Here is a 23,584-nt window from a genome sequence, read left to right on the forward strand (position 1 = left end):
AAGCTGGAAGGGAGTTTAAAAATCTAGTCTAACACTCCTTTTTTTATAGATGCAGAAACTCAAGTCCAGCAAATAAAGTAGCTTAACCATATCTTGCCTCTGCTTGTTGTTTATGCTAACTTTGGTTTTACAGTAAATCTGTGTTTGTAAATTAACTCAGTTATTGCTGCAGAGAGGGTTCATTCTTTTAACCTATTGTAATAGGGAAGAGAAGAGTTGGAAATAGAGTGGGACTGGTGCATGACATTGCATGCAGTCCCAGATCTCTGTGGCTGAACAACTTTTGAACTCTCTTTGCAAGGCTTCTTCAACTCTCATTCTCATAAGCTCAGTTGCATGATTGATAGCCTGCAACTGCTGAAAGTGGGGAAAAATAGCTTTACAAATTGGCTTGTGTCCTGAGCAAACCAAGGAGAGGAGAACAGAGCCAAGAATAGATTTAGGACTTTCTTCTCTGACTCCTGGCTCCCCAGAGTAGGACATTTGGGAACCACAGCATTTGACACCATCATTGTCCTGCAGTGTCAGGAGTAGCTGGGGGGAGGGGAGGGGGCATTTTTTAGTAGCTGTAAATACACACACACACACACACACACACACACACACACATATATATACAAACATTTGCTCCAGTTTTAAACTTATTAAACTTTATTAAAGTTTAAAATTGCACCAAGATTTTTGTCATGTTCTGTATATACTTTTATATATTAAGTGGATAATCAATGCCCTATTTTTAGAGGATTTTAGTATAAATAAGTACATTTTGTTAAAAGGTTTTTTCTTCATCTTTTGATATAATTTGATATAATTAGGATAACATTGCTTTTAATATGATTAATTATATTAAAATTTTAATTTATTTTTTCTATTGGACAAAACCCTATTTTCTCTCTCTCTCTCTCTCTCTCTCACCTATTAAAAGAGGGAAAAAAGCTTTTATAACAAATACGTAGTAAGATAAAAATAAATTCTCCCTTGTCCATGTCAAAAAAAAATCTTTCATTGTGTACCTTGAGTTGCTTACACCTCTATCAGTAAGTAGGTAGCATATTTTACTATGAGTCTTCTGGAATCATGATTGGTCATTCCTTTGCTCAAATCTGTCAAATTATCTTTAAAATATTACTATATAAATTGTTCAGGTTTTACTGAAACCATCTGTTTCCTAATTTCTTACAGAATAAATCATAATTTATTTAACCTCAATTGACAGACACACCTTAATTTCTGGTTCTTTGACTGCATCATCCATTCTATCCCATAGCAATTCTCATATGAAGACTTCAGTCAATGTCCCACTATAATAAATAAAAAAATAGACTTTTACCTTCTGGATACTCCCACTGAAAGGCTGGAGGATGCCTGAATTTTTCTTTAGGTTGTCATAGTTGGGGACTCCACCAATGAATATATCAGTGTTGCACTTAATTTGAGTGAATGCTCCCTGACCGTGAAAGTTAGAGAGAAAAAAATCATAATGATAATAATAAAAATAATGGTAAACAAAAAAATCTAATCCCAGCTTGTTTGGTAAACAGAATTCTTTTGTGCCTGCTAGGGGCAAAGGAATAGGGAGGGTGCAACCTCAAGTCCTATTCATGACAATTTTCTTATAGAACAGTCACAAAGTATACCATTCTGCAATGGTAAAGGCTTTCTCAGATTAGGATGGAAGAGGTAACTAAGACCCTTCCATTACTACTTCTTCAGAGGACACTGGAAAGAATTCAGCCACTAGAGTTAAAGACTCAGAGTTCAAATCACATTTCTAAAGCTTACTACCTGTGAGAGAATGGAAAAATCACTTAATGTGTTATCTGAGGGGTTGGATTAGATGATCCCTTACAACTCTATGACATCAAAATAAATTCTTAAACCCCATATACATTCATAAGTTTATAGGGCTTCAACCCAATAGGTTTGCAATAATTCAGACTCCTAACTCTGGGCTAGAAAAGTGGGCTATGTGTGACTGTCTACAGAGAAACACTTCAAAAGCCTCTGAGGGCTTTGGGGATGAGAGTTCCATGGGTGACAAATAAGCATATTAATATACAATCAGCTATTGAATGCATCACTTCATTATAAGAGGTACCCAAAAATAGCAGCAGGAGAAGCACTTTACTAAACAACTTGTCAGCTTGAAGGGTCCATGTTAATTGAAGGTTATCAAAGAGGCAGATGGGCTTTCAGAAATCCCTTTAATTAATAAGTTCATGTTTGGCCTAAGAGGGATGAAGTGCCCCAGTTAAATATTGGATCAGAAACTGTCACCACAGACCCCAAGTAGAAATAGTCAATGTAGGAAGGAGGGTTACAAAGAAGTCTGCTTGGAAAGGGGCTGTTTTGAAAGGTGCATTTAGAAAGCCCTTTTCTTTTGGGAGAAAAGGGGGGCAGTATTTCTTGGGGTGCCCTCTGGTTGTCCATCAAAATTCTCCTCCCTTCCTCTCCCACCCTCCTTTTGACAAGAGGCAAAGCTACAGCTGTCATCCAGAAGGGTAGGGATAAAAGAAAGAAAGAATCCAGCAGCATCAAAGCAAAGCCTGTCTGCATGGCTCCAGTCTAGAGAAAGGACTTCCTCTTGTATTTAACCTCCTCAGATAGCTAAGCAAACAACACCCAGCTAGGACTGTTCAAAGCCCCTGCAAGCATGAGATTCTTCAGTTACTAAGGATTCTGAGCTCAGCTCTCTTGAGATAAGGGGAATTTGTAAATGCTGCCCATTGATCACTCTCAGAAGGCTCAAGATCGACTGTCCCTTTTATTCATTTAAAAACCCCACACTCCAAGGGTTCCATTCTCCACCTCCTCTCCCTAGTCCCCAATAAATTTCACCTGGCCGTGCTCCTACTAGACACACCCTCATACAAAATTCCCAAGCAAGGGAACTTGGTTACAGCTCTACTTTCAACACATACACATTGCTCCTGCAGAGCAGAATTATGTCTCTCTGGTTCAGGGACCAACAACTGAAAACAGAAATTCTTCATCCACTCAGGAGTTGCTTATTGAAATAATTGGTAGTTCTGGCTCTCCAGTCCTTTCCCACTGAGCCAGAGCTGGCTCAAACAGAGACAAAGGAAGGCATTAGGTACAAGTCTCATATCCACCCTATGAGGTGGGTTTATTTTGGCGCCAGACTTGAGATTTCACAGAAAACTTTGGGTGAGGAAATTCTTCCCACACTGCCTATTAGTATCTCATCTTCAACTTTGTGCCTTAAAAAGATGCTCAGGACAATGGGAAAGTAAATTATTAGTTTAAGCTCACATAGCCAGCTTGCATCAGAGATGAAATTTGAACTTATATCTTTTTGACTTTGAAGCTAGTTGTGACTTTAGTATTCTTTGTAATGATAGTTCTGTGGTGTGATATACATTCTAAGAGTAAAATGCATTTCTAAAAAATGATAATTTTTAAATTCTTCACAACCAATACAATTAAAGACCATTTATGACACTCTCACTATATGTTATCATCCCCATTTTATAGAAGTGTAAGGGCACAGAGATCAATGATAGCTTGTTAAACTCAATGTTAATTCAAAACAAAGTTGGGCTTAGTATTCATGAAATTATTCCTTCTCAGTGCTATAGAAAATTTTTGATGACTCTATAAATTGGTGATATCAAACTCAAATAAAAATGAGGGTCACTACATGGAACAGAGAGATCCCTACCAATGCATATTGACTTAGAACACCACATATTAACATTATCTATGTGCTATAGCATTTTCATTTATTTTGTTAAATTTTTTTCTTTTTTTTGCATTTTAACCTGGTTCTGCCATAGTTTGATATTTGATACCTCTGCTATAACTGATTCATGAGCTAGGAAGTTTCTTTCCTTCTTAGGAAAGGAAAGATGAATTCAATCTCAAATTGTAAAATTTTCGCTTTTTTCTTAAATAACTTTACTTTCTAAAGTAATCTATCTGCTCTATACATTTTACATGTACATTGTATGTATGTATGTATGTGTATTTGTTATTTCCCTCCATTACAATGTAATCTCCTTGAGAGATGCTAGATGACTGCTGGATAGAATCTCTACTATTGGGTAGCCTAAAACTGGTAGAGCTTTTTAGCTTGGAAGTTCTGAGCTGCAGTAGGTGGGGGGAGGGGAGTGAAGGGGTCTAAGGGACCAGTCTATTTAAGGAAGGGTGATCTCAATCCAGGTCACAAAATGGGTCTTTAAAAAAACATGGTGAGGACATTTTTTACTTTTCTCTGTATCCACAGTGTTTATTTGATATATAGTTGACATATAGTATGTGATGAAGAATTGTTTGTTGATTGAATTTCAATAGTTATAGCTAAAGGTTTAGTGAGAGTTGAAGATCTTGATTAAAATTTGGTTTTAGGATTTATCAGAGTTTAGGAGTTATCAGAAGATTTTGTTATGACTGTGTGAAATGTGACTGGTCAAGACCCATGGAAATGGGTCTTGAAGTCCTTTCCAAATGGATTAAATTGTGGTTTTGACCACTGTTTTTTATATAGCACTGGTCCCCATTGGAAGTTTTCTTCTTGCACCAGGCAGTGTACTAGCACAATGCTCATCTGTCTATGCTCAGTCCAAGTCCTGATGGTTTATTCTTCCAGGAGACCAAGAACTTATCCAGATTTGGAGAAAGAAAGAACTTCTTTTGCTTGTTTTAATGTTCACTGTACTTGTACATAAAACCCAATGCTGAAAACCTTTTCTTTCTTTTTGGCTATATTTAGAAAGCCCTAGCCACCTTTTATTTGACACTTTGTAGGTATTTTCTTTATGTGCCTCTGTCTATACTTCTATGTGTATGTATTAGCTTCTTCCTTAGAGTGTAAGCCTTTAAGAGTAAGGACTGGGCAGCTAAGTGGCACAGTGGATAAACACCAGCTCTGGAGTCAGGAGGACCTGAGTTCAAATCCAACCTCAGACCTGTACTATCTGTGTGACCCTGCCACTTAACCCTAATAGACGCCCCAACCCAAGAAAGAATGGGATTTTTTCATTCTCAGTATTTGTGTTTTGTGCCTGGCATGGTGCTTTGTACATAGCAAACACTTAATAAAATGCTTGTTGATTGATTAATTGAGTCACCAGTAGTAGGAGAAATTAAGGAGGTGAATAATGAGAGGAGAGAAGGCTCTGGACGGGAAGTCATGAGACTTGGGTATTAACTTCTGAGGAGCTATTTGAGAATATTATGATTATTATTTTTCATACTGGTATTGTGGTTTCATTGGTAGAGAATTTATAGCAGTCCACCAATGGGGTAAGAGAAGCTCATGGAGATGAGAGTGAAGCATGTCTCTTATGATGGGTTTACCTTGAGGAATAAGGAATGGGCTAGAGCTTCCCAACAGGGTATAAAAGGGAGTGAACTGTAGAAACCAGAAGGTAATGACTACTGCCAATATCCCCAGTGAGGGCTTATATTTCTCTCTATTCTGAGGATGGTGTTCCCAAACTTACCCTTATAGTAAGGCTGCAGAGCTGACTGTGTTAAAAGGGGAACCTGGTAGGATGTCTTTGTGATAGAGCAATTATTTTCCCTATGGTCTAGTGTTTTTCTGAGCAACTTCCTTGTTTATCTATGTTTATATTCCTTTTGTTGTATTTGTTCCTGAGGCAATATTGTATCCTTATTGTGATATAAAGATGTCTGAGGCTGTGGACAGGGAGGACACTTAAAGGCTGGGTGATAAAGAGTCTGTGTTACAAGGTTGCAACCATTTATTATTTGTCAACACTGAGTCCTTCCTTATTCTTTTTTTCTTCCTTATTCTCTTGCACTCATCTACATCTTGGGATTCTGGCAGTCAGAGATCTTGGGATGAGGACTATAAAAAAGCTTATCTTGTCATAGCCAGTAATTTGAAGGCAGAATAACTATTTTAGGAACTTTGGGGAGAAGATTACTATTCAGTTAAGGTTTGAACTAATTGACCTCCAACATCTCTTCCAATTCTGAGAGTCTATGGATCCATTTTCTGAAAACCAAATCTTTGATTTCTCTAGCATAAGAGATGCTTTGTGAGAATCTTTACTATGGCAAATCAGTAACTGCTGGGCCACACAGAGGGTCTAAGAGGGCTGCCCAGAGCTCTAGGTGGTTAATTGATTCACTTGATATCACACAATTAATATGTACCAGAGAGATGAATATCGACCCATGATTTCCTGACTCCAAGGCTAGGTCTTCATCCACTGTACCATGCTGTTTCTTGTGACTCTGTACTTACACAGGCTTAATATGATTTGGTTCCATGATGTTAGAAAATAATATGATGGATTATGTGTCTTACCTCTGCCATGCCTTCCACTGTCCTCTGCTTATCCACCTGTAAGATCCCATTCTTTGCTGTTCGCAACACATGCAATTCATGCCAGTGACCTAGAGAAAGGGGATCTTCGCTCCTGAAGTGAGAAGGATTATGAATGAGTTTTGATTCTTAAAAACTCCTATTATATTTGTACAAGATAAACATCATTTAGGTCTAGTGGGAAAAACAACTATAATAATAACAACACTAGCTTTTTCTGTAGATCTGAGAACTGGTCCTTGCCTGGCCACCGACTTGATGAATAACTAGGGTAGCATCTCATCCTTCTCAACCTCAGTAATATGGGAACAATTTCCGAATGGGTCAGCAAAATGGTGCAGTGAATAAAGTGCCAGACCTGGAATTAGGAAGATCTGAGTTCCAATCCAGTCATAGACACTTTTTTGCTGTGTGACCCTGGGCAAATCATTAATTCCATTTTCTTCTGTTCCTAATCTGTAAAATAAGCTTGAGAAGGAAATGTCAAAAGTCTCCAGTATCTTTGCCAAGAAAACCCTAAATGGGATCACAGATAGTCAAACATGACTGAAATGATTGAACAAAAAATATTCAAAGGATGTTTTAAGCTAAATAGGAATTAGGGATGTGGTCTGGCTATGATATCATTGATTAAAGGGAACTCACAGATGGAAAACTTCCCTATTCCAATGCAGTTTGACATTTTTTCCCCAACTTATGTCTTAGAAAATTGTCTAATGGGACAGCTAAGTGATGCAGGGGATAGAGCACTGGTTCTAGAGTCAGGAAGATCTGAGTTCAAATCCAGCCTCAGACACTTACTAGCTTAGTGATCCTGAGCAAGTCACTTAACTCCAATTGTTTGGGAAAAAAAGAATAAAAAAGAAAATTGCTCAACATACAAAATAGTTGAATGACTTGCCAAGGGTTCCACAGTCAGGATGTATTAGGGGCAGGACTTGAATCCAGGTCTTACTGACCCTGAGATCAGCCTCTTATTGATTTTGCCCAGGAAGCTAAATGGATGTAATCAATGTAAACCTGATTTATAGAAGGATTCAAAAGTTCTCAACTAGAGCAAAACATTATTAAAACCAGATGCCAAGACTTCTGGTATCATGACAAGGATGAAGATGGATTAGGAAGTTTATGATTAAGTTAAGGCAAAGGAATCTAAATTCTGAATGAACCATAAGAGACTTAATAGACTCAAGGCCATGGATTCTTGAATGGAATGGTGGTTTCCATGATGAAGATATTCTCTCTCTAAGAGTGCATATCATGATCCATCTATAATCTTCACTTCCTTTGTATCTTTAGTCCTTTCATAAGTTTACACCAGAAAGACCATCCAAAGACTGTCTTGGGTACCCTCCTTGCTTTGTCTTGGTAACTTAAGGATATCAATGGAGCAATCAATCCATCTGCTTATTAATTCAGATTCTCATCATGCATAACTTGGTTTTATTACATGATGACATTCTTTATTCTGGTTCTTCAGAATTCCTCTTTAGTTATACATTGCAATCTGTTCCTCTCCATCATGCACCTCTCCAGAATTCTCTAAGTAATTTTCAGTTTTAGTCCTTGGATACTCTTGTGTTCCATCTCTTGTATCTATAGAATAATGAATATAGACATTGAATATTCCATTTGTATTGCTCTATAGCTTCACGAAGTGGAATGTGGCAGTTGTACACTAAACTTTATGATGAAGCATCACTAGACTTTAAGATGAGGCATCCAGGACTGTTTCCTTCAACTTTTAGAAGCTCTACAACTGTATTAAACTGTCCAGTAGTGTGCTGGTAATTGTTTAACAACTAGCTCTTAAGAAATAAAAATGTACACATGATACATCTTTAGGTTTAATCTATGTTATTGATATCTATCTCCCTTACTTTATTATGTCTAGTGAATCAACAAATTTATGAATGCTTACATTGAAAATTAACAATTGCTCTCTAGATACTGTTAGAGCTGGCTCTAGCACACCAATGCATATCTCCCAACACCAAGAAAAACAGCAGACATGATATTAATAAGTTATTTGCTTTAGCAAATGTTCTTGTGATTTGTCCTTAGAAATTAGAATTTATTCAACTTGGCTAAGTCAATATGCAATAAAGGAAAAAGTTTCATAGATCAAGTGGTCTGTTTTCTGAATGTGTTATCTGAATAGTATTATATCTGAGCTCCACTTCTTCAAAGATCATTTGCTTAATCAATAGTCAGGCTTCCCTTTACTAAATAAAGAATATTCATTAACAACTCAGTTTGGTAACCTTGATTGCTAAATTGAGCTTAAGACAAATCAGATCACTTTATCTGATCTCTGATACTTAATTCTTAGGTGACCTTGGGCAAACCACTTAGCTTCATTTGAAGTCAGTTTCCTCATCTGAAAATGAAGAGGCTGTGATTTCTCCCCAGTTTTATATTTAGGATCCTTTGATTTTGTAATCTCTTAAAGTCAAAATGACTTTTTCCCCTTTTTCCTTCACAAAGAGGAAAGGGTCAGCAAAACTTAATGAAAAGGAGATGTGATTACAGAGTCTAAAATAGTTTTCATAGCCTATAATTTTAGGTTTTTTGTTTGGATTCTGTTAATCCAATCAGTCAGTGAACAAGAATTTTTAAGTACTTAAGATGTGGTGGGCATTATGGTTAACATTTGGGTTACAAAGAAAGGTACAAATACTTCCTGATGTCAAAGTGCTTTCATTCTAATATGTAAGATCACATGAAAATAGGTGCATGCACTATATATTGAGTAGATGAGAGATAATCTCAGCAGGGAAGGCATTAGTAATTGGGGGACAGAGAATGAAAGAAGCTTCCTACAGAAAATGGAAATGATCTGAGTCTTATAGGAAGTTAGGGAAACAGAGGAGGTGGTGAGAGAGTAAAGCATTCTGGGCCTAGGATATCACCATTGTTCTACATCTGAGTACCTCAGCAGCCTTGAGATGGGAGACAGAAAGTCTAGTGCATGAAGAGGACCAAGGGCAGTTAGATTGTGGAGTTCATGGAAAACAGGAAAGTAAAAAGGTAGAATGGACCATTTAAGAAAGGCATTAAATATCAGAAGAGCTTATATTTAATTTTGGAAGTAATAGAGAATGACTGCAGCTTACTGAGGAGGAGAGTGATGCAGTTGGAGGTTTTAGAGATATTACCTTGGCAGCTGAGTGGAGAATGGTCTAGGATGGATGGAGACATGAAGCAGACCATTGGAAACCAATTTGAAAGTTATCCCAATAGTTAAGACAAGAGGGGTTGAGACCTAAATTTGGATAGTGTAAGTGGAGAGAAAATATTGTGAAGGTAGAAGCAACAAGATTTGGCAATGGATGGGATATATAGGGTATGAGAAATCAGTTAGGAATAACATTGAGTTGTGGACTTGGATTCAACAAGGAGGGCATACAAAAAAGATCTGTGCTTTGTAATAGAATGGAATGAATGCTATTGGAAGGGGAAAGAATCAACCAATTAGACTGTGTTCAAATCCTTATCAATAATGGATAGGTCTCTGGTTTGGATGAATTTACCTTCTTTTACCATATTTAATTCTTCAGAATTCTTTTGCCACTGGCTTTTACTGATAGGTGAGGGCTACAGCTCCTTTGAATGACTGAAGATAAAACTCCTCAAGTTAAAAAATAAAAAGGTACCACATTCTGAAAGGAGAATTGTACCAGCCCCTAGTGTCCCAAATGCTGTTAAGCTCCCATTATTATAATATGACTGCAGAGGAGGTGGGAGGGAAGGATATAACTAATATGTTGAGGTATGCCAAGAAGTCCAGGCATAGTCTCCATTTTCTGTCTGTTATCCAGGAGGAAGCTAAATTTGAAAGGGGAGGGTGATAATCAATGTTTTCTTACCCACCCCTATTCCCCTTTTCAGCCTGTCATACAGAATCCTTTCAGGTGAATTGCTTCAGCTATTTTGCATAATCTTATGCAAATAGAATCAGCCAAGACAACTCAAAGTTGTCTTGAAGTACAGGAACTAGCAGCTTTAAACAACACTTTTTATAAGCACACACACACACACACACACAAAGAGAGATAAATGCTCATCCCCATAACAGCCAATGTCATTGCTGGATAAGGGGGAATAGTCACAGAAGAGAAATGAGAAATAATCATTTTTAAAAAAATCATTTAAACCAAGAACAACCAGCATTTCCCATCAGCTTTTAGGAATGAGCAGCAGTTATAGCCAATATACATTTGTCACATCTCACCCTTCTATTCTTTCCAAAATAGCAGAAAGAAGTAAAGAATGTCAGCTGAAGAAAAGGGAAAAAACTACCCATTCCTATTGCCAAGTAAAATGTAACCTACTTGAGATTTAGGGATAATTTCATTCTTTGCAATTTTTTCCCCCAGGGCCAGCAGAATGCTTAATTGTTGGATAGTAGGTGCCAAATAAATCCTTATGGGTTGATTAATTGATTAAAAAAAGGAAAGGAAAAAAGATCCCTAATTTTGTGCTGCTTGCTTGAACTATTAAGGAAAACCATGGTGGGAAACTTCAGGAGGGGAAGACAAACAAATGTAGGAACAAAAAAAAAAGGTTATTAGGTAAATTAGTCTTAGGGAGAAATTAATAAATATGGAAGAGAGTAAGAGAAATAGATATGAATGCAAAGATGAGAAAAGCTCAGGATTCAAAATATTCAACAGCCTATCATGTTCTGCCTTTGTCATAAAACTATAGATCTCAAGCTAGAAGAGACCTCAGAGGTCATCCAGTGTGACCCTCTCATTTTATAGGTGAGGAAATGGTAACTAGAAAACTTAAGCAAGCAATTGAAGCAAGAAAACTTGCTCAAATTCTCCCAGGTAGTAAGCATCAAAGCTAAGACAGGAACCTGGGTTTTCTAATATCTGGAAGAGTGTAACTTCCATAAGGAACATCTATCTAGTACACTGCTTGTATATAAAATCTATTTTTCTTATTAGATGGAAGGCTCAGAGAATTCAGAAAAGATCTCATTTCTTCTACCAGAGTGTAGGATCTGGGTCTACACCATTTTTTCCTCTTTGTTTTCCCAGTTTCTTTCACAGTTTTGCACAGACTTATCGACTCTGTGATCTTTTTAGTCTCTGTAGTGTAGACCATGCCCCTCTGACTTTTTAGCTTTGATGGTATTTTAAAACTGGAATGACCAAAACATTCCTTACTCTTTAGCCAGTCTGGTGTGGTTATTCACTCTCTGAACTGGACTCAGTTGGTCCTTGGACACCAGATTCACAGGCCATTCCTAACTCATACCTGAACTCATCTCAGGTAGAAGTTTTCTTTTGGTGGGATAACTTCTAAGAACTTAAGGTCTTGCTTTGTTGAAAGGATGTCTTTGAGGAGGATTTGGATATATTTAAAACAAAATGTAATCTTAAAATAAATTTGTTTCCAAGTATCTTTTGTTCTTTTACACTTAGGGGAAATGATAGAAAAGAAGGCCTTGGATGGGAGCTCCTTTCACTTCCAAAAGTTTTGGAAAGATGAATTAGGTAAGTTTTCCTCCATCCTTAGGAACTTGTGGAGGGCTATGATAGGTTGTCATTGTGGAGGGTTCATTGTCATGCCAGGGTCAGTCTGGGTTCACTTTGACATACCTCTCCATAAGATTCTTTTTGGAAGGGAGGGGAAATGCTCTTTACAGGAGGAAAGTCCTGTTGATAGAATAAACGAATAAAACCTGGAAGAAGGAAACTTTGCAGCATTCATGTGGATTCTCTATGTTGGATCCATGGCAGAATATGAGTTATAGATGGGTTGCCAGGGCATCAATAGATCCGTTGAAATTGTGAAGTACTAGTTTATAAAGTAAAGATCCCCGATCTTTTAGGGGTCACTGAAACTTATTAATGACTGATCATTTAGGGAAGAGAGTGAGAGGAAAGACAGACATAAAAACAAAGGGGAAAACCAGGTAAGTTATCTCAGATTTGGGGCAAGGAGATGGATAGATATAAAAAATTCATACATTTCTCCTTTTCCTACAATTCATATCATAGGATCACATAATGAAGCAGATCACAAATTATCATTAGCATTTCATTAATTAATCAACAAATATTAAGTATCTACCACATTAAAATATAGTGCTATAAAATGAGATATTTGTAAAACACTTTGTAAACCTTAAAGTGATATATAGATATACACACATATAAATTCTAGGTATTATGATGATAATGATAAGTTAATATTTATTAAGGGTTGTATTGTTCATTACTACCCTATCAAGAAATCAGGAGATTTCATCTTCACCTCAAGCTTAAGAAATTTTTTCTTTGTTTGGGGCAGAAAGAAGCTACCTGTTGAGGAGCCATTTGAGAAAGAAAAACATTGTAGGCAGGAGATCTCTAACTATGGGAAGTATCCTATCTGTGTATACTAGGCTTTGATTCAGAAAAAAGAAATGTGCAGGAAAGACATGAAAAAGGAGGACATTGTTAAATGCACTTCATTCATTTGTCTATGAATCAAACTTTCTCTTATTGTCTATGATGTGCAAAATGTTGTGTGCAATTCAATCCAATAAGAATTTAAGTGCCTTCTATGTTCCTGGACCATTCTAGACACTGAGATTATAAAGACAAAAATGAAACTATTCCTGCCCTCATGGATCTTATATTCTGTTAGGGAAGACAAGAAAAGTCCTGTCCTCCCAGAATCTAGTCTAGAAGCAAAGAAAACATTAGCATAAAATCTATAAAACTCATTATCATTAGAGAATATTAAAACAGAAGTGCTACAGAAAGTCTAACATGGAAGTTCTTCACCAATAAGGAATTGGGAAGGGAACTAGAGGAAAATTTTGAAGGAGAAATGCCGTGTGAATCTTATTTAAAGGATAGTAAGAAACTCAATAGGTACAGAAATGGAAGCAGAATATTCACAATTGTGAAACTGTGAGCAAAGGCACAGAAAACGAAATGTGGAGAGAGATGAGAAGGCAGAGAGCAATTCAGTTTGACTGGAGCATAATCGATGGCAAATATAACACAAGCTCAAGATGGAAAGGCAATAGTGCTAGATTGTAAGTATGAACCATACTCAGTTTTATAGCAAGCAATGATTTTGTTTTCAAAAATGTCTAAGCATTACTCTTTTTGGGGTTAGTTTTGGAAGTTACCCTTACCGGAGAACAGCTGTTCCAGAGCCGCAGTCAAATCTGAATTCCACATGGCCATCTGCCATGTTGATAGACAGGAAGTCTTTGCTGCCTGTGTCATAGCTGTACAATAGAACCCCATCTTCTGACTCTGGTCGAAATGTGATCTCAAACTCCATGAAAGAGAGGTAATTCTGGGACTCTAAAGGCCAAGGGGTTGCAGCAAAGGATCTCAGAGTTTGATTGAACTGAGGGATGGCCAGGGTGAAAGCTGAAAGTCTCACAAGAAACAAACATGACATTAGAATACACAGTGAGATGTGGATGTGGAATTATTGATTTTTTAAAAAAATAATTCGTTATGGGTAGGAATCTGGCCTTGGAGTCAGGTAAATGTAATTTGAGAACCCTTACTATGTGACCATGAGAAAGTCTCAGGCAATTCATTAGTTCTATAAGTTACTAAGAGGTTGTTCATTTGTATTGGTAAAGAGTGTTTCTATAATTCTATACATTATTCTATATATTGATTAAATTGCAAATCTAGGTCCTCCAGATAAATGGTCATTGTTCAAAGCTTTTACTATCAGACCAAAAGGTTGAATACCCTTGATTAACTTTGGATGCCCTAGAAGAAGTCCAGAAAAGTAAATCAATTTGCCAGGATCAAGTAATGGGGTTCCATTAAATCCAGAATATAGTCCACCAAATATGGCTTTCTTCTTCTTAAAAACCAACCAAACATTCCCAAGTGTACAAGTTATGTGTGCTTCACATACATTATCCATTAATAGGTTCTCTAGTTTCTGAAAATGCAACTCCCCAAATGCCCTCTGATGTTAACTAAAGGTTACAGGGCTGAAAAATTACATTAATACATGAACAAACAAGCAACCAGAAACTAAACTCTACTTCTATAGCATCTGCTTGGTAGTTAGCAGCTCACATCCTTCTCACCATCTTCACAATGTCTCCCTTTAAATCCCAAGGGACAAAGGCAAATGTAGGAATCTGCTTTGTCTGCAATGCAGGTGCCTCCATTGATGCAGGAGGCCTCATCACAAATCCCACTGCTACATTCACCTAAATGCACACAAAGGAGGAATTAGGATAGATAGGCATTTATCCAATAACACCAATGAACTAGGAAGCAAGAACCATTGTTCCCAACACATTGTATTTAGTTCCTAGTTCTGTAAACTTCATTCCTACCTCAGCAAAATTGTAAACCAAATTTAAGGACAAGTCATAATGTCCCTTCATTTTAATCTGATTTCCATTGGGTTTACAGAGTGCCACAAAGCCTTTCTCAAACACGGTAGAAACAATAAATCATATATTAATTCACCAGACATTTTTATGACCACTCACCAGGATGACTGGGCCTTTTCTGCTTTAATTAATCTCTCTGTTGTTCTCATAAACACATAATTCAAACTCTCCAAATGTCACCAGATTGTTTATGTTATAAGCATTCTAATTTGTGTAACCTCAATTAGCTTAAGTGCTGTCTTGTTGAATCAAAGTTTGTTCCCTGCCTGGTAAGCCTTGAAGGAGTTAAGTGACTGGGTCTAAGCTTATTAACTATCTGAAGGTTGTTGACTGTTCTGTCTGGGCAGTAAGCAAACCATAAAGTGACAGCACATGGGCCTCATAATCACCATTCCCACCTCCTCAGTATCCTCCAGGAGGGATAAGTAAGTGCCCTAGGGCAATGCCGCACTTAAAAGAATCCCAACAGGTGGTAGGATTTTTCCTCCATTGAATTTATCTGGGGAAATTTGTGAGAAATTTATCTTTTGTTTTGCAAATGTACACCCCTAGAGGAATGGAATTATTTGTTTTATATTTGACTTTTTCTGTTGCTTTTGTAGATTATTTTTCCCCCCTGCACAAAAGAGCTAAATTAGACTGATGGACTCTAATATGGTCTTGAACAATCAGTATAGGTAAAAGCAAAATATCTTCCTGTAGCAGGTGATGGAAGAAGGGATCTGATCACTAAAGTGAATGAGAGAATGAAAATGCTGTCTCATTTCCCTTACTGGGTCAACAATTGCCTGTTGTACTTTCCCAATATTCTATAATTTCCCTGGCTTTTTCCTAAGTATGAAGCAATATCTCTCAGAATTTTCCACAGATAAAGTAAACAAAAGAAAAACAAAATAACCTATCACCTTCTCTTTTACCATTCCATCTCAGGGATTTTTCTAGCCTTAGAAATATGAAGTTAGATGGACCAGTCTTCATTTGGCCTCAACATCATTGTTTCTGTCTGCATCAGTCAAGTGTATTTGCAGAATTCATCCAGCCTCTGCAACTGATAAAGTGTTGGAGGGTGGAGGGAGGTAAAGCATCCTGGGCAGAGGAGGGGGGAAGGATAACTGAATGGGTTGCTAATGAGATGTGAAAAAAGCATTTTGTTTCCAGGTGACTGATCCACTATCAACTGAAGTATGTTATCATCTGTACATCCCATCTGGTGGCCCTACAGAGCTTAGACAGATGCATCTGGTGGTCTCTGTTCAGTAAGAGAATCTACAGATTGGTGTTAATCCCCCAAGATTCCAAAGTCCACAGAGAGACTGAAGCAGAGGAGCCTCTGAACTAGCCTTTGACCCTTGAAGAACAGATTCATCATAGAGCTAACCCTTTACCTTCCCATCTTTTACTAATTTCTGCAGCATCAGCTTCTCCTTGGATGAACCCAGAATAAGGATTTCAGAATTCCAAAGGTCGTCTAGTTTAAACCCCTTGTTTAATAGTTCATGAAACTGAGTCTCAGAGAAACCAAGTGATAATGTCTTAGGTCTCATTGGTAATAATTTTTCCCCCTAGAAAACATAGAACTCAAGTTTTCTAACTTCAAATCCAAATCTTTCTAATATTAGGCTGCCTGCCAGGCAATTCATTTTTAAAAAAATATTGATTAAACAGTTACCATGGAAAATGTACACCTAGAGCTTATAACTGGGTTAGGAGAAATATAACATTAGCACAGATAACTATATAGTATGGAGATGTCACATATAGGACACATACTATCTGAAGGAGCATAGCATAACCAAACTGCATGTAGTACGGTGAGCTTCCTGGAAGAGTTGACATTTAAGATGGAATTTGAAGGATAACTAGAAATTCAACAGGAAAGAAGGGGAGGAAGAACAACCCAGGCACATGGACAAAGAAAGACTTGGAAATGTGAAAACACAGAGGTCTGGGTAACAGAAATAATGTGATATTTAAAAAGTTTAAAATACATAGTTTCTTGGTAATAATATTAGCATTTTATTAATAAAAGGAATGGTCATTTGAATGTCTCTTTTGGAACAAAGATGACTCATGGTGGTAGATACTTAGTTTATATGCCCTTCGAAGAGTGGTTGTTTCAGAGTGGCAACACTGAATGGTTAAAGATTAATGAGAAAATGAATATTGTAATGAGAAGTGAGCTTATTCCAATGAGAATCTTGAGTATCCCAAGTCTTGGTTAAAGAGACTTATGAATTTCCATATCACCTATATGACAAAAAGGAGAAACCACTTTTTCCCAGACCTGTCTGAATAAACACAACGAGCAGGAATTCAGCCTGTACTTAGAATTTCTGCACAGCCTTTGATCTTTGCTTTCCTGACTGGGTAAATCTCTGAGAAAGATTTCCCATATTGGTTATTTCTGGATGAGGAAGTAGAAAAGGGGAAAAACTTGATTCTAATTCAATAATTATTTATTAATAGATGAAAGAAATAATCATTTCTCTCAATATTGCAGACTGACTGGAACCTACTAGGAAATGGTTTAAGATAAGGGTAAGAATTGTAGTGTGTGAAAGGCCCTGAAGGCTAGACAAGAGGATGAAGTTTATTCAGTAGGGAGTTTTGTTGTAGTTATTCATTTTTTCACTTGAATCTAACTCTCTGTGACTGCTTTTGGGATTTTCTTGGCAAAAATACTTCCTTCTCTTTTACAGATGAGGAAATGAAGCAGAGTGAAGTGAATTGCCCAGGATCACACAGCTAGTTAGTGTCTGAGGTCAGATTTGAATCTTCCAGATTCCTGGCCCAGGGCTCTCTGCACTATAGTGCAACTTAGCTGCTCCCAGTAGGCAATAGTATGAAGAGGAACCTTAACGGTGTATCTGGGAGAGAAAAGATATTAATATTGATTGATTGATTTATATTACTCCAGATCTGTGTGTAAGGAAGTTGAATAGGGTATCAATATGTAATCTATCCTTGGGTCACATCCCCTTACCCACTTGATAAAGCCAGTGGTGTTGATCAATATTTCATTGGACTGAATAGTCTAGAAAATGGAGTTTAAAAAAAGGCTTAGAAGGCTATTGTCAGGGGCGGCTAGGTGGCGTAGTGGATAAAGCACCGGCCTTAGAGTCAGGAGTACCTGGGTTCAAATCCGGTCTCAGACACTTAATAATTACCTAGCTGTGTGGCCTTGGGCAAGCCACTTAACCCCATTGCCTTGCAAAAACCTAAAAAAATTTTTTTTTAATTTAAAAAAAAAGAAGGCTATTGTCATAATCTAGGCAGCTAGAATAAGGAAGCTGGAAGTGATAATAGAGAGGAGAAGAATTATGAGAGCTATTTGTAGAAGTATAGTTTTAGGGATGAAAGTTGAACCTCCTTATTTTACAGAAGAAGTCCAGAAAAGTAAATCAATTTGCCAGGATCCTGTATTTAAGCAGAATATTCAGAATATGAACCCAGGTCCTCTGGCTCCCAATCTAGGGTTGCCATGCTGCTTGTTCAGCCTAGAGTCAATGATTTTCTGATGTGATGGTCTTGTTACCAAGGGAGAGCATAATTAAACTGGCTGATGAGAAAGCAGATGGAAGATCACAGTGAGAAGGAAGACTATGTTTGATGGGGATGTATGTGTATGTGCATGTAGATATATATGTATGTATGCATGTGTATATGTGTATAGAACTTGAAGAAGTACTAAGGAAGGAGGTGAGAGTTGAAGGGGAAGAGAGTGCTGAATTAGTGAGATCTCAGAGGTAAAACCATTTTATATATAAAGGGTACACTCATGGCAATTATCTCCTAAATAAAGCTATTTAAACAAAACTTAAATGCTCATTTTGGGGGAGAGGAGCTTTCTCTTCTATCTTTGTTGGGACAGATCAGGTAGCCTCTGCAGTTCCTACCTCCTCTGAGGCTCTGTGATTCTTTTCTTTGAGTTACCATGGCTTCGCTATCCTCTTTTGGAAAATGATAACATTACAAGAAATTTACTCTTGCTTATGTCAGAACAATTCACTGCCATAGCTTGGCAATCTGTTGGATTTTTAAAAACAATTTCAAGACCTCTTTTAATGCTGAATAACTCAAAACAAAGAAAGTATGTTCAATTGGGAAACATGACAAGACCTGTTGCAGTGGATAAGGCCATAGGAACAGATTTAGAGAGGGAAATGATCTTAAAGGTCAATGGGTTCAACTCCCTCATTTCTAAGAAACCAAGACTAAAGAGGTTAAGTGATTTGCCCCTAGACTCATGGTTATTAGATGTCTGATGTAGGATTTGAGTACTTTGCTTTCTAATTCTGTATCTGTCTTTCTAATCTACTGAACTATGCTATCTCTGGTATTAGGAGAAATGAAAAAAAATAACCTAATTGACTTTTTTTTTTATCAAAGTACATAAGGAAAAGAGATCCAATAATCTAACAGCTGACTCTTGGAGTCCAGGAACCATTTACTTGACCCCTTCTCTGATACTACCTGTGGAACTGGTAGGGATAAACACTGGACTAAGATGGAAGCCAAAAGGCTGGCAGGTCTAGACACTTGCTCAATTTAGCAACATCTGTGTTATTTGTCGGCTCCTGTGATTGCTCAGTGAGATGACAGCTGCCTAATTAATCTACCTCTCAGGGCTACTCCCAGTCCAGTCACCTATCAGAGAAGAGTTTCTGCCCCATGAATACTGGCTTTCTTCTTCCAGGTTAAATCCAAGGGGAACCCTGATCAGGGAAAAAGGCAAAGTCTTTTGTGATTCATCATTATAACTGTCAAAAGACAGACAGATTTGGATTCCCTTAAGGGGTCAGCCCAGGCACATCTATGAAGTAAGAAGAATAATAAAGATTCACATCATGTCATAGTATCTGACAAGTTATAATGATGTTTGCCCACGCCATTACCCTAATGAACAGATGAAGAACCTGAAGCCAAAGGGGACAAGTTGCTTAATGTTATATTCATTTAATGATTGATCTGAGCTTCAAGCCTACAGTATTTTTGGTTCTAGGTGTATCCAAGTTGTTTGTGTTGTTTGTGTCTTTCTGTTCCTTTTTTTTGGAGAGCAGTACCTTTCAGACTTGAAAAATTTACTTGCCCTGTGTCCTGTTCTGTCTTGTCCCTGCCAACTGCCTGTCTAGCTTAAATCTGATAACACAAGCTAAAGTTGGACTTCTACTTTGAATTCTGCTCCAAGATTCAATAGAAGAGTTGTCTGGGTTTGGGGGTAAGATGTGTTGGAGCCCAGCCAAAGGCAGACAACTATCGTCACAACCCTGGTCAGAAATGGCCACTCCCAGATGATTTCCCAGGGCTTCACTATTGGTCAAGCTATCTTTGCTTCCATGACCCCAGATCAGTGAGTTCCAGAAATTTCCTTTTTCTTAGAGGAGACTATTCACATAGGAACCCAAGAGAAAATGAGATTGCTGGTCATTCCTATTCTTGCCTGCTGTGGACTAGCAAAATATCTATAAATACCTGTTTTTGGAGAAGAGAATCTTATGATAAGACAAATTGTAGGGGTGGAATTGGACGTAGGGCTAAGGAAGGATCTAGGGCTGGGGGATAATTCTTTTCCTTTAGTAAATAGGGTGGAATATTAGATACATCTTCTAATACAAATTTTTCCATTTCGTTAAAATTTCTCAACCACCAAGCTCTAAATAGAATCTCAACTCATCACCATTATTATTTTTGTTATTGTTATTTTTGCCTACCTAGCTCCCAGGCCATAGCAATAACATTTTAACTGTCTTGAATCTCCTCTTTTAAATATGTTTTCCTGAACTATGCAGACAGGCTTTGGCCTAAAAACCCTGCTTTATTCATGTTACTATCCTATTCAAAAAAGAACAGTTAGTTCGCCATTGTCTAAGAAATAAGATCTAGGGGTTAGCTTGGAATTCCAAGGCCTCCACAATTTGGCCCCAATCTCTATTTCCAGTCTTATCTCCCATTTCATGAACCATCTCCTTTAGTGAAACTGGTTTATAACTGTTTGCCCCTGAATGTTTCTGTATTTTCTGTTTTTGTCCTTCATTCTTTCTTTTTTTTAGGTATTTTTTTTTGCAAGGCAAATGGGGTTAAGTGGCTTGCCCAAGGCCACACAGCTAGGTAATTATTAAGTATCTGAGACTGGATTTGAACCTAGGTACTCCTGACTCCAAGGCTGGTGCTTTATCCACTATGCCACCTAGCCACCCCTTGTCCTTCATTCTTAAAGATGATCATGATATCAGAGAAGTGATGCCAAAAACAAACAAGTGAAGTGGAATTAAGTAAGGGTGGGCTGTGCAAGGTTGCCAGCCACTTTCTCCTCTGAAGCTGTCTGGGTTCAGTAGCTAGATAGTGGTTCATGATGAGAGGAGATGGACATTGCTCGCATCCAGAATATTCTCTTACCCACTCTTAACCTAAGAGGAGATTCTGTGGTTCAATGGAAAGAAGTTGGATTTGGAATCAAAAGAACTAGTTCAAGTCATATCTGTTTCTTATTACCTGTGTGACATTAGGCCAAGTCAATTAACTTTTCTTAAAGAAGATATTGGCCTACATGGTCTCTCAGATCCCTTCAGCACTAAATATGGTTTTATGAAAATCTTGACCATTTTTTGAGAGTCAGCTCAGGTTTTTAAATTTTATTTTATTTTAATTTTTAAAACTGTCATTTATTATTTATTTTCCCCCTTAGCTTACAAATTTCATCAAGTTCCCTAAGAATCTATCATAACTGGAGTCAGAAGACTTGAGTTCAAATCATAGTTCCAACACTTATTAGCCACCATGGCCACAAATGAATTGCTTTTTTTAAAAAGGAATCTCAGTTTCCTCATGTATAAAATGAGATTAACATAATATTTATTCCAAAGTGATGTCTTGACAACCAAATGTGACTGAATGTAAGCAAAGTATCATGTAAAATGTAGAATTCTCCATAAGTATCTACAATTACTACTAGTGCTCATTTGCTATTCGTCAATGTGATGCCTTATATTATTAGTTTTCTATTAAAAATTAGATTAAATTCAATTCAACAAGTGCTTATTTTGTTCCTAACAAGACTTAGCTACCAGGTAGGGATTAGAATGCTGAGTTTGGGGCCAGGATTCATTACTATTGTTGGTGAGTCATTTTTCAGTTGTGTATAACTCTTCATGACTTCTCTTGGGGTTTTCTTGACAGAGATACTGGAGTGGTTTGCCATTTCCTTTTCCAATTCATTTTACAGATGCGGAAACTGAGGCAAATAGGATAAAGTGATTTGTCTAGGGTCACACAACTAGTAAGTGTCTGAAGACAGATTTGAACTCAGAAGATTAATTGTTCTGTCTTTAGCCCTGGTACTCTATCTACTTCACCACGTACCTGCCCCACTGTGTGTGTGAGTAGAAAATGTAGAGGGGTGAGATTCTAGAATGACTAATACATGCATCTTTGAAGTGCTCAATCCAACTGCCCTTGTACATATCCCCTCCGGTTTTATAAGTAAGCTGTTGCCAACTGCTTTCCTACCAAACTCAGCCCAGAGAAACAAGAAAGGAATTCTACCAAATCCCACGTGTGGACTTACCTATGTCTGCCCCACTTAGAGTTTTCCCGAGTGGCCAGGGCCTTAGATCTATTTTCTTCCCATTGATGGTTAGTGACTGAACACAACCTTTGAAGCCACGGTTTGTTCCTGTTGCTCTGACCAGCCAATAGGCATTGGGAGCCCCACCAAGGTAAAAGGGGGTCCGGAATGTAATTTTACTGTACTGGCCCTTTAAAGGGGAAAAACAAAGAACACATTCAAAAGACTTTTAAAAAGGAAGACTATGGTAAGATATAAAGGAAGAATATGAAGAGGTAAGATATAGGCTCAATATTTGAACTTTGTGATGAATGATTTTTTAAGATTTTTTTTACAAGTAATTTGACCCCACCAAATACCAGTGCTAGCTACCATTCTAGTTCCTCATGGAGCATGATTTCAGAAACATTCTCTTGCAAGAGGAAAGGCAAGATATTTCAATATTAATAGTTTTTGCATGATTTCATATGTGTAACCTACATCAAACTTCTTGCCTTCTCAATGAGGAGAGAAGAGGAAGGGAAAAAAGAATTTGGAATATAAAATTTTTAAAAATTGAATGTTTTTTTACATGTAATTGAGAAAATGTCATTCATAATGTCAAAATAACAATAATATTTATTCACTGTTAAAAAAGGGCACTAAAACAAAATATTCTATTTCTAGCTCTCCTACAAATTTAATATCGCACATTTTCATAGCACTTTGAGATCAACACATTATCTCACTAGATCCTTAAAACACCCTTGTGAAGTAGATAACATTATCCTCATTTTACAGGTGAGAAAACTGAGGTTCAGAGAATAATTTGCTCAGTTAGTAAGCATCAGGGGTAGGCTTCAAGCTAAGATCTTCAGACTCCCAATCCAGTATGCTTTCTGCTACATCACATTGCCTCCCATTGTTTATTTACCCTTCTTGTGCCTCTGTTTCTTCATCTGAAAAAGGGGATAACACTACATGAAAAAATTACATATAATCTCCTCTATTGCCTCAAAGTTTCAAAGAATTGTGTGACAATTAAGCAAATTATGTTTTTAAATTTTGGAGTGGAAAAAGTATTAATATAAAGCATTATTCAGACAAGGGAATCAAAGTCCTGTTGGCTCATGGGAGTCATTCTAGGAGTCAGATTAGCCAGATTTTAGTCCTGGTTCCATCACTACCTGGGTGACACTGGGAGTCCCTCCTCTCTTTCTTGGCCTTTGGTTTTTTCCATCAGTAAACAAAAAAGTTGAACTAACTAGGTGTTTTTCAGCTCTACATTTCTATGTAACAAAAAATGCAATCTGGATTAGTTATTTTTGAGTTTGAG

General features: G+C 37.3%; 1 protein-coding gene and 1 long non-coding RNA gene across 3 annotated transcripts in view; one reads left to right on the plus strand and one right to left on the minus strand.

Moving 5' to 3' along the window:
• Window positions 1-22,826, plus strand: part of LOC141502565 (uncharacterized) — a 40,092-nt gene extending 17,266 nt beyond the window's left edge. Inside the window, exons 2-3 of the long non-coding RNA XR_012472587.1 lie at window positions 11,752-11,823; window positions 15,864-22,826. This is a non-coding gene — a long non-coding RNA (uncharacterized LOC141502565). The remainder of the gene's footprint in view (window positions 1-11,751; window positions 11,824-15,863) is intronic.
• EGFLAM (EGF like, fibronectin type III and laminin G domains) overlaps window positions 1-23,584 on the minus strand; it is a 236,602-nt gene that overhangs the window by 35,220 nt on the left and 177,798 nt on the right. For both annotated transcript variants that reach the window (XM_074207355.1, XM_074207354.1), the window contains 5 exons: window positions 22,270-22,459; window positions 14,391-14,516; window positions 13,461-13,704; window positions 6,299-6,410; window positions 1,331-1,447 (listed from right to left, as the gene is read on the minus strand). In XM_074207355.1, coding sequence (XP_074063456.1) covers window positions 1,331-1,447; window positions 6,299-6,410; window positions 13,461-13,704; window positions 14,391-14,516; window positions 22,270-22,459 — 789 coding nt within the window. The remainder of the gene's footprint in view (window positions 1-1,330; window positions 1,448-6,298; window positions 6,411-13,460; window positions 13,705-14,390; window positions 14,517-22,269; window positions 22,460-23,584) is intronic.

The sequence above is a fragment of the Macrotis lagotis genome, chromosome X, assembly GCF_037893015.1.
Source record: "Macrotis lagotis isolate mMagLag1 chromosome X, bilby.v1.9.chrom.fasta, whole genome shotgun sequence".
Taxonomy (NCBI): Eukaryota; Metazoa; Chordata; class Mammalia; order Peramelemorphia; family Peramelidae; genus Macrotis; species Macrotis lagotis.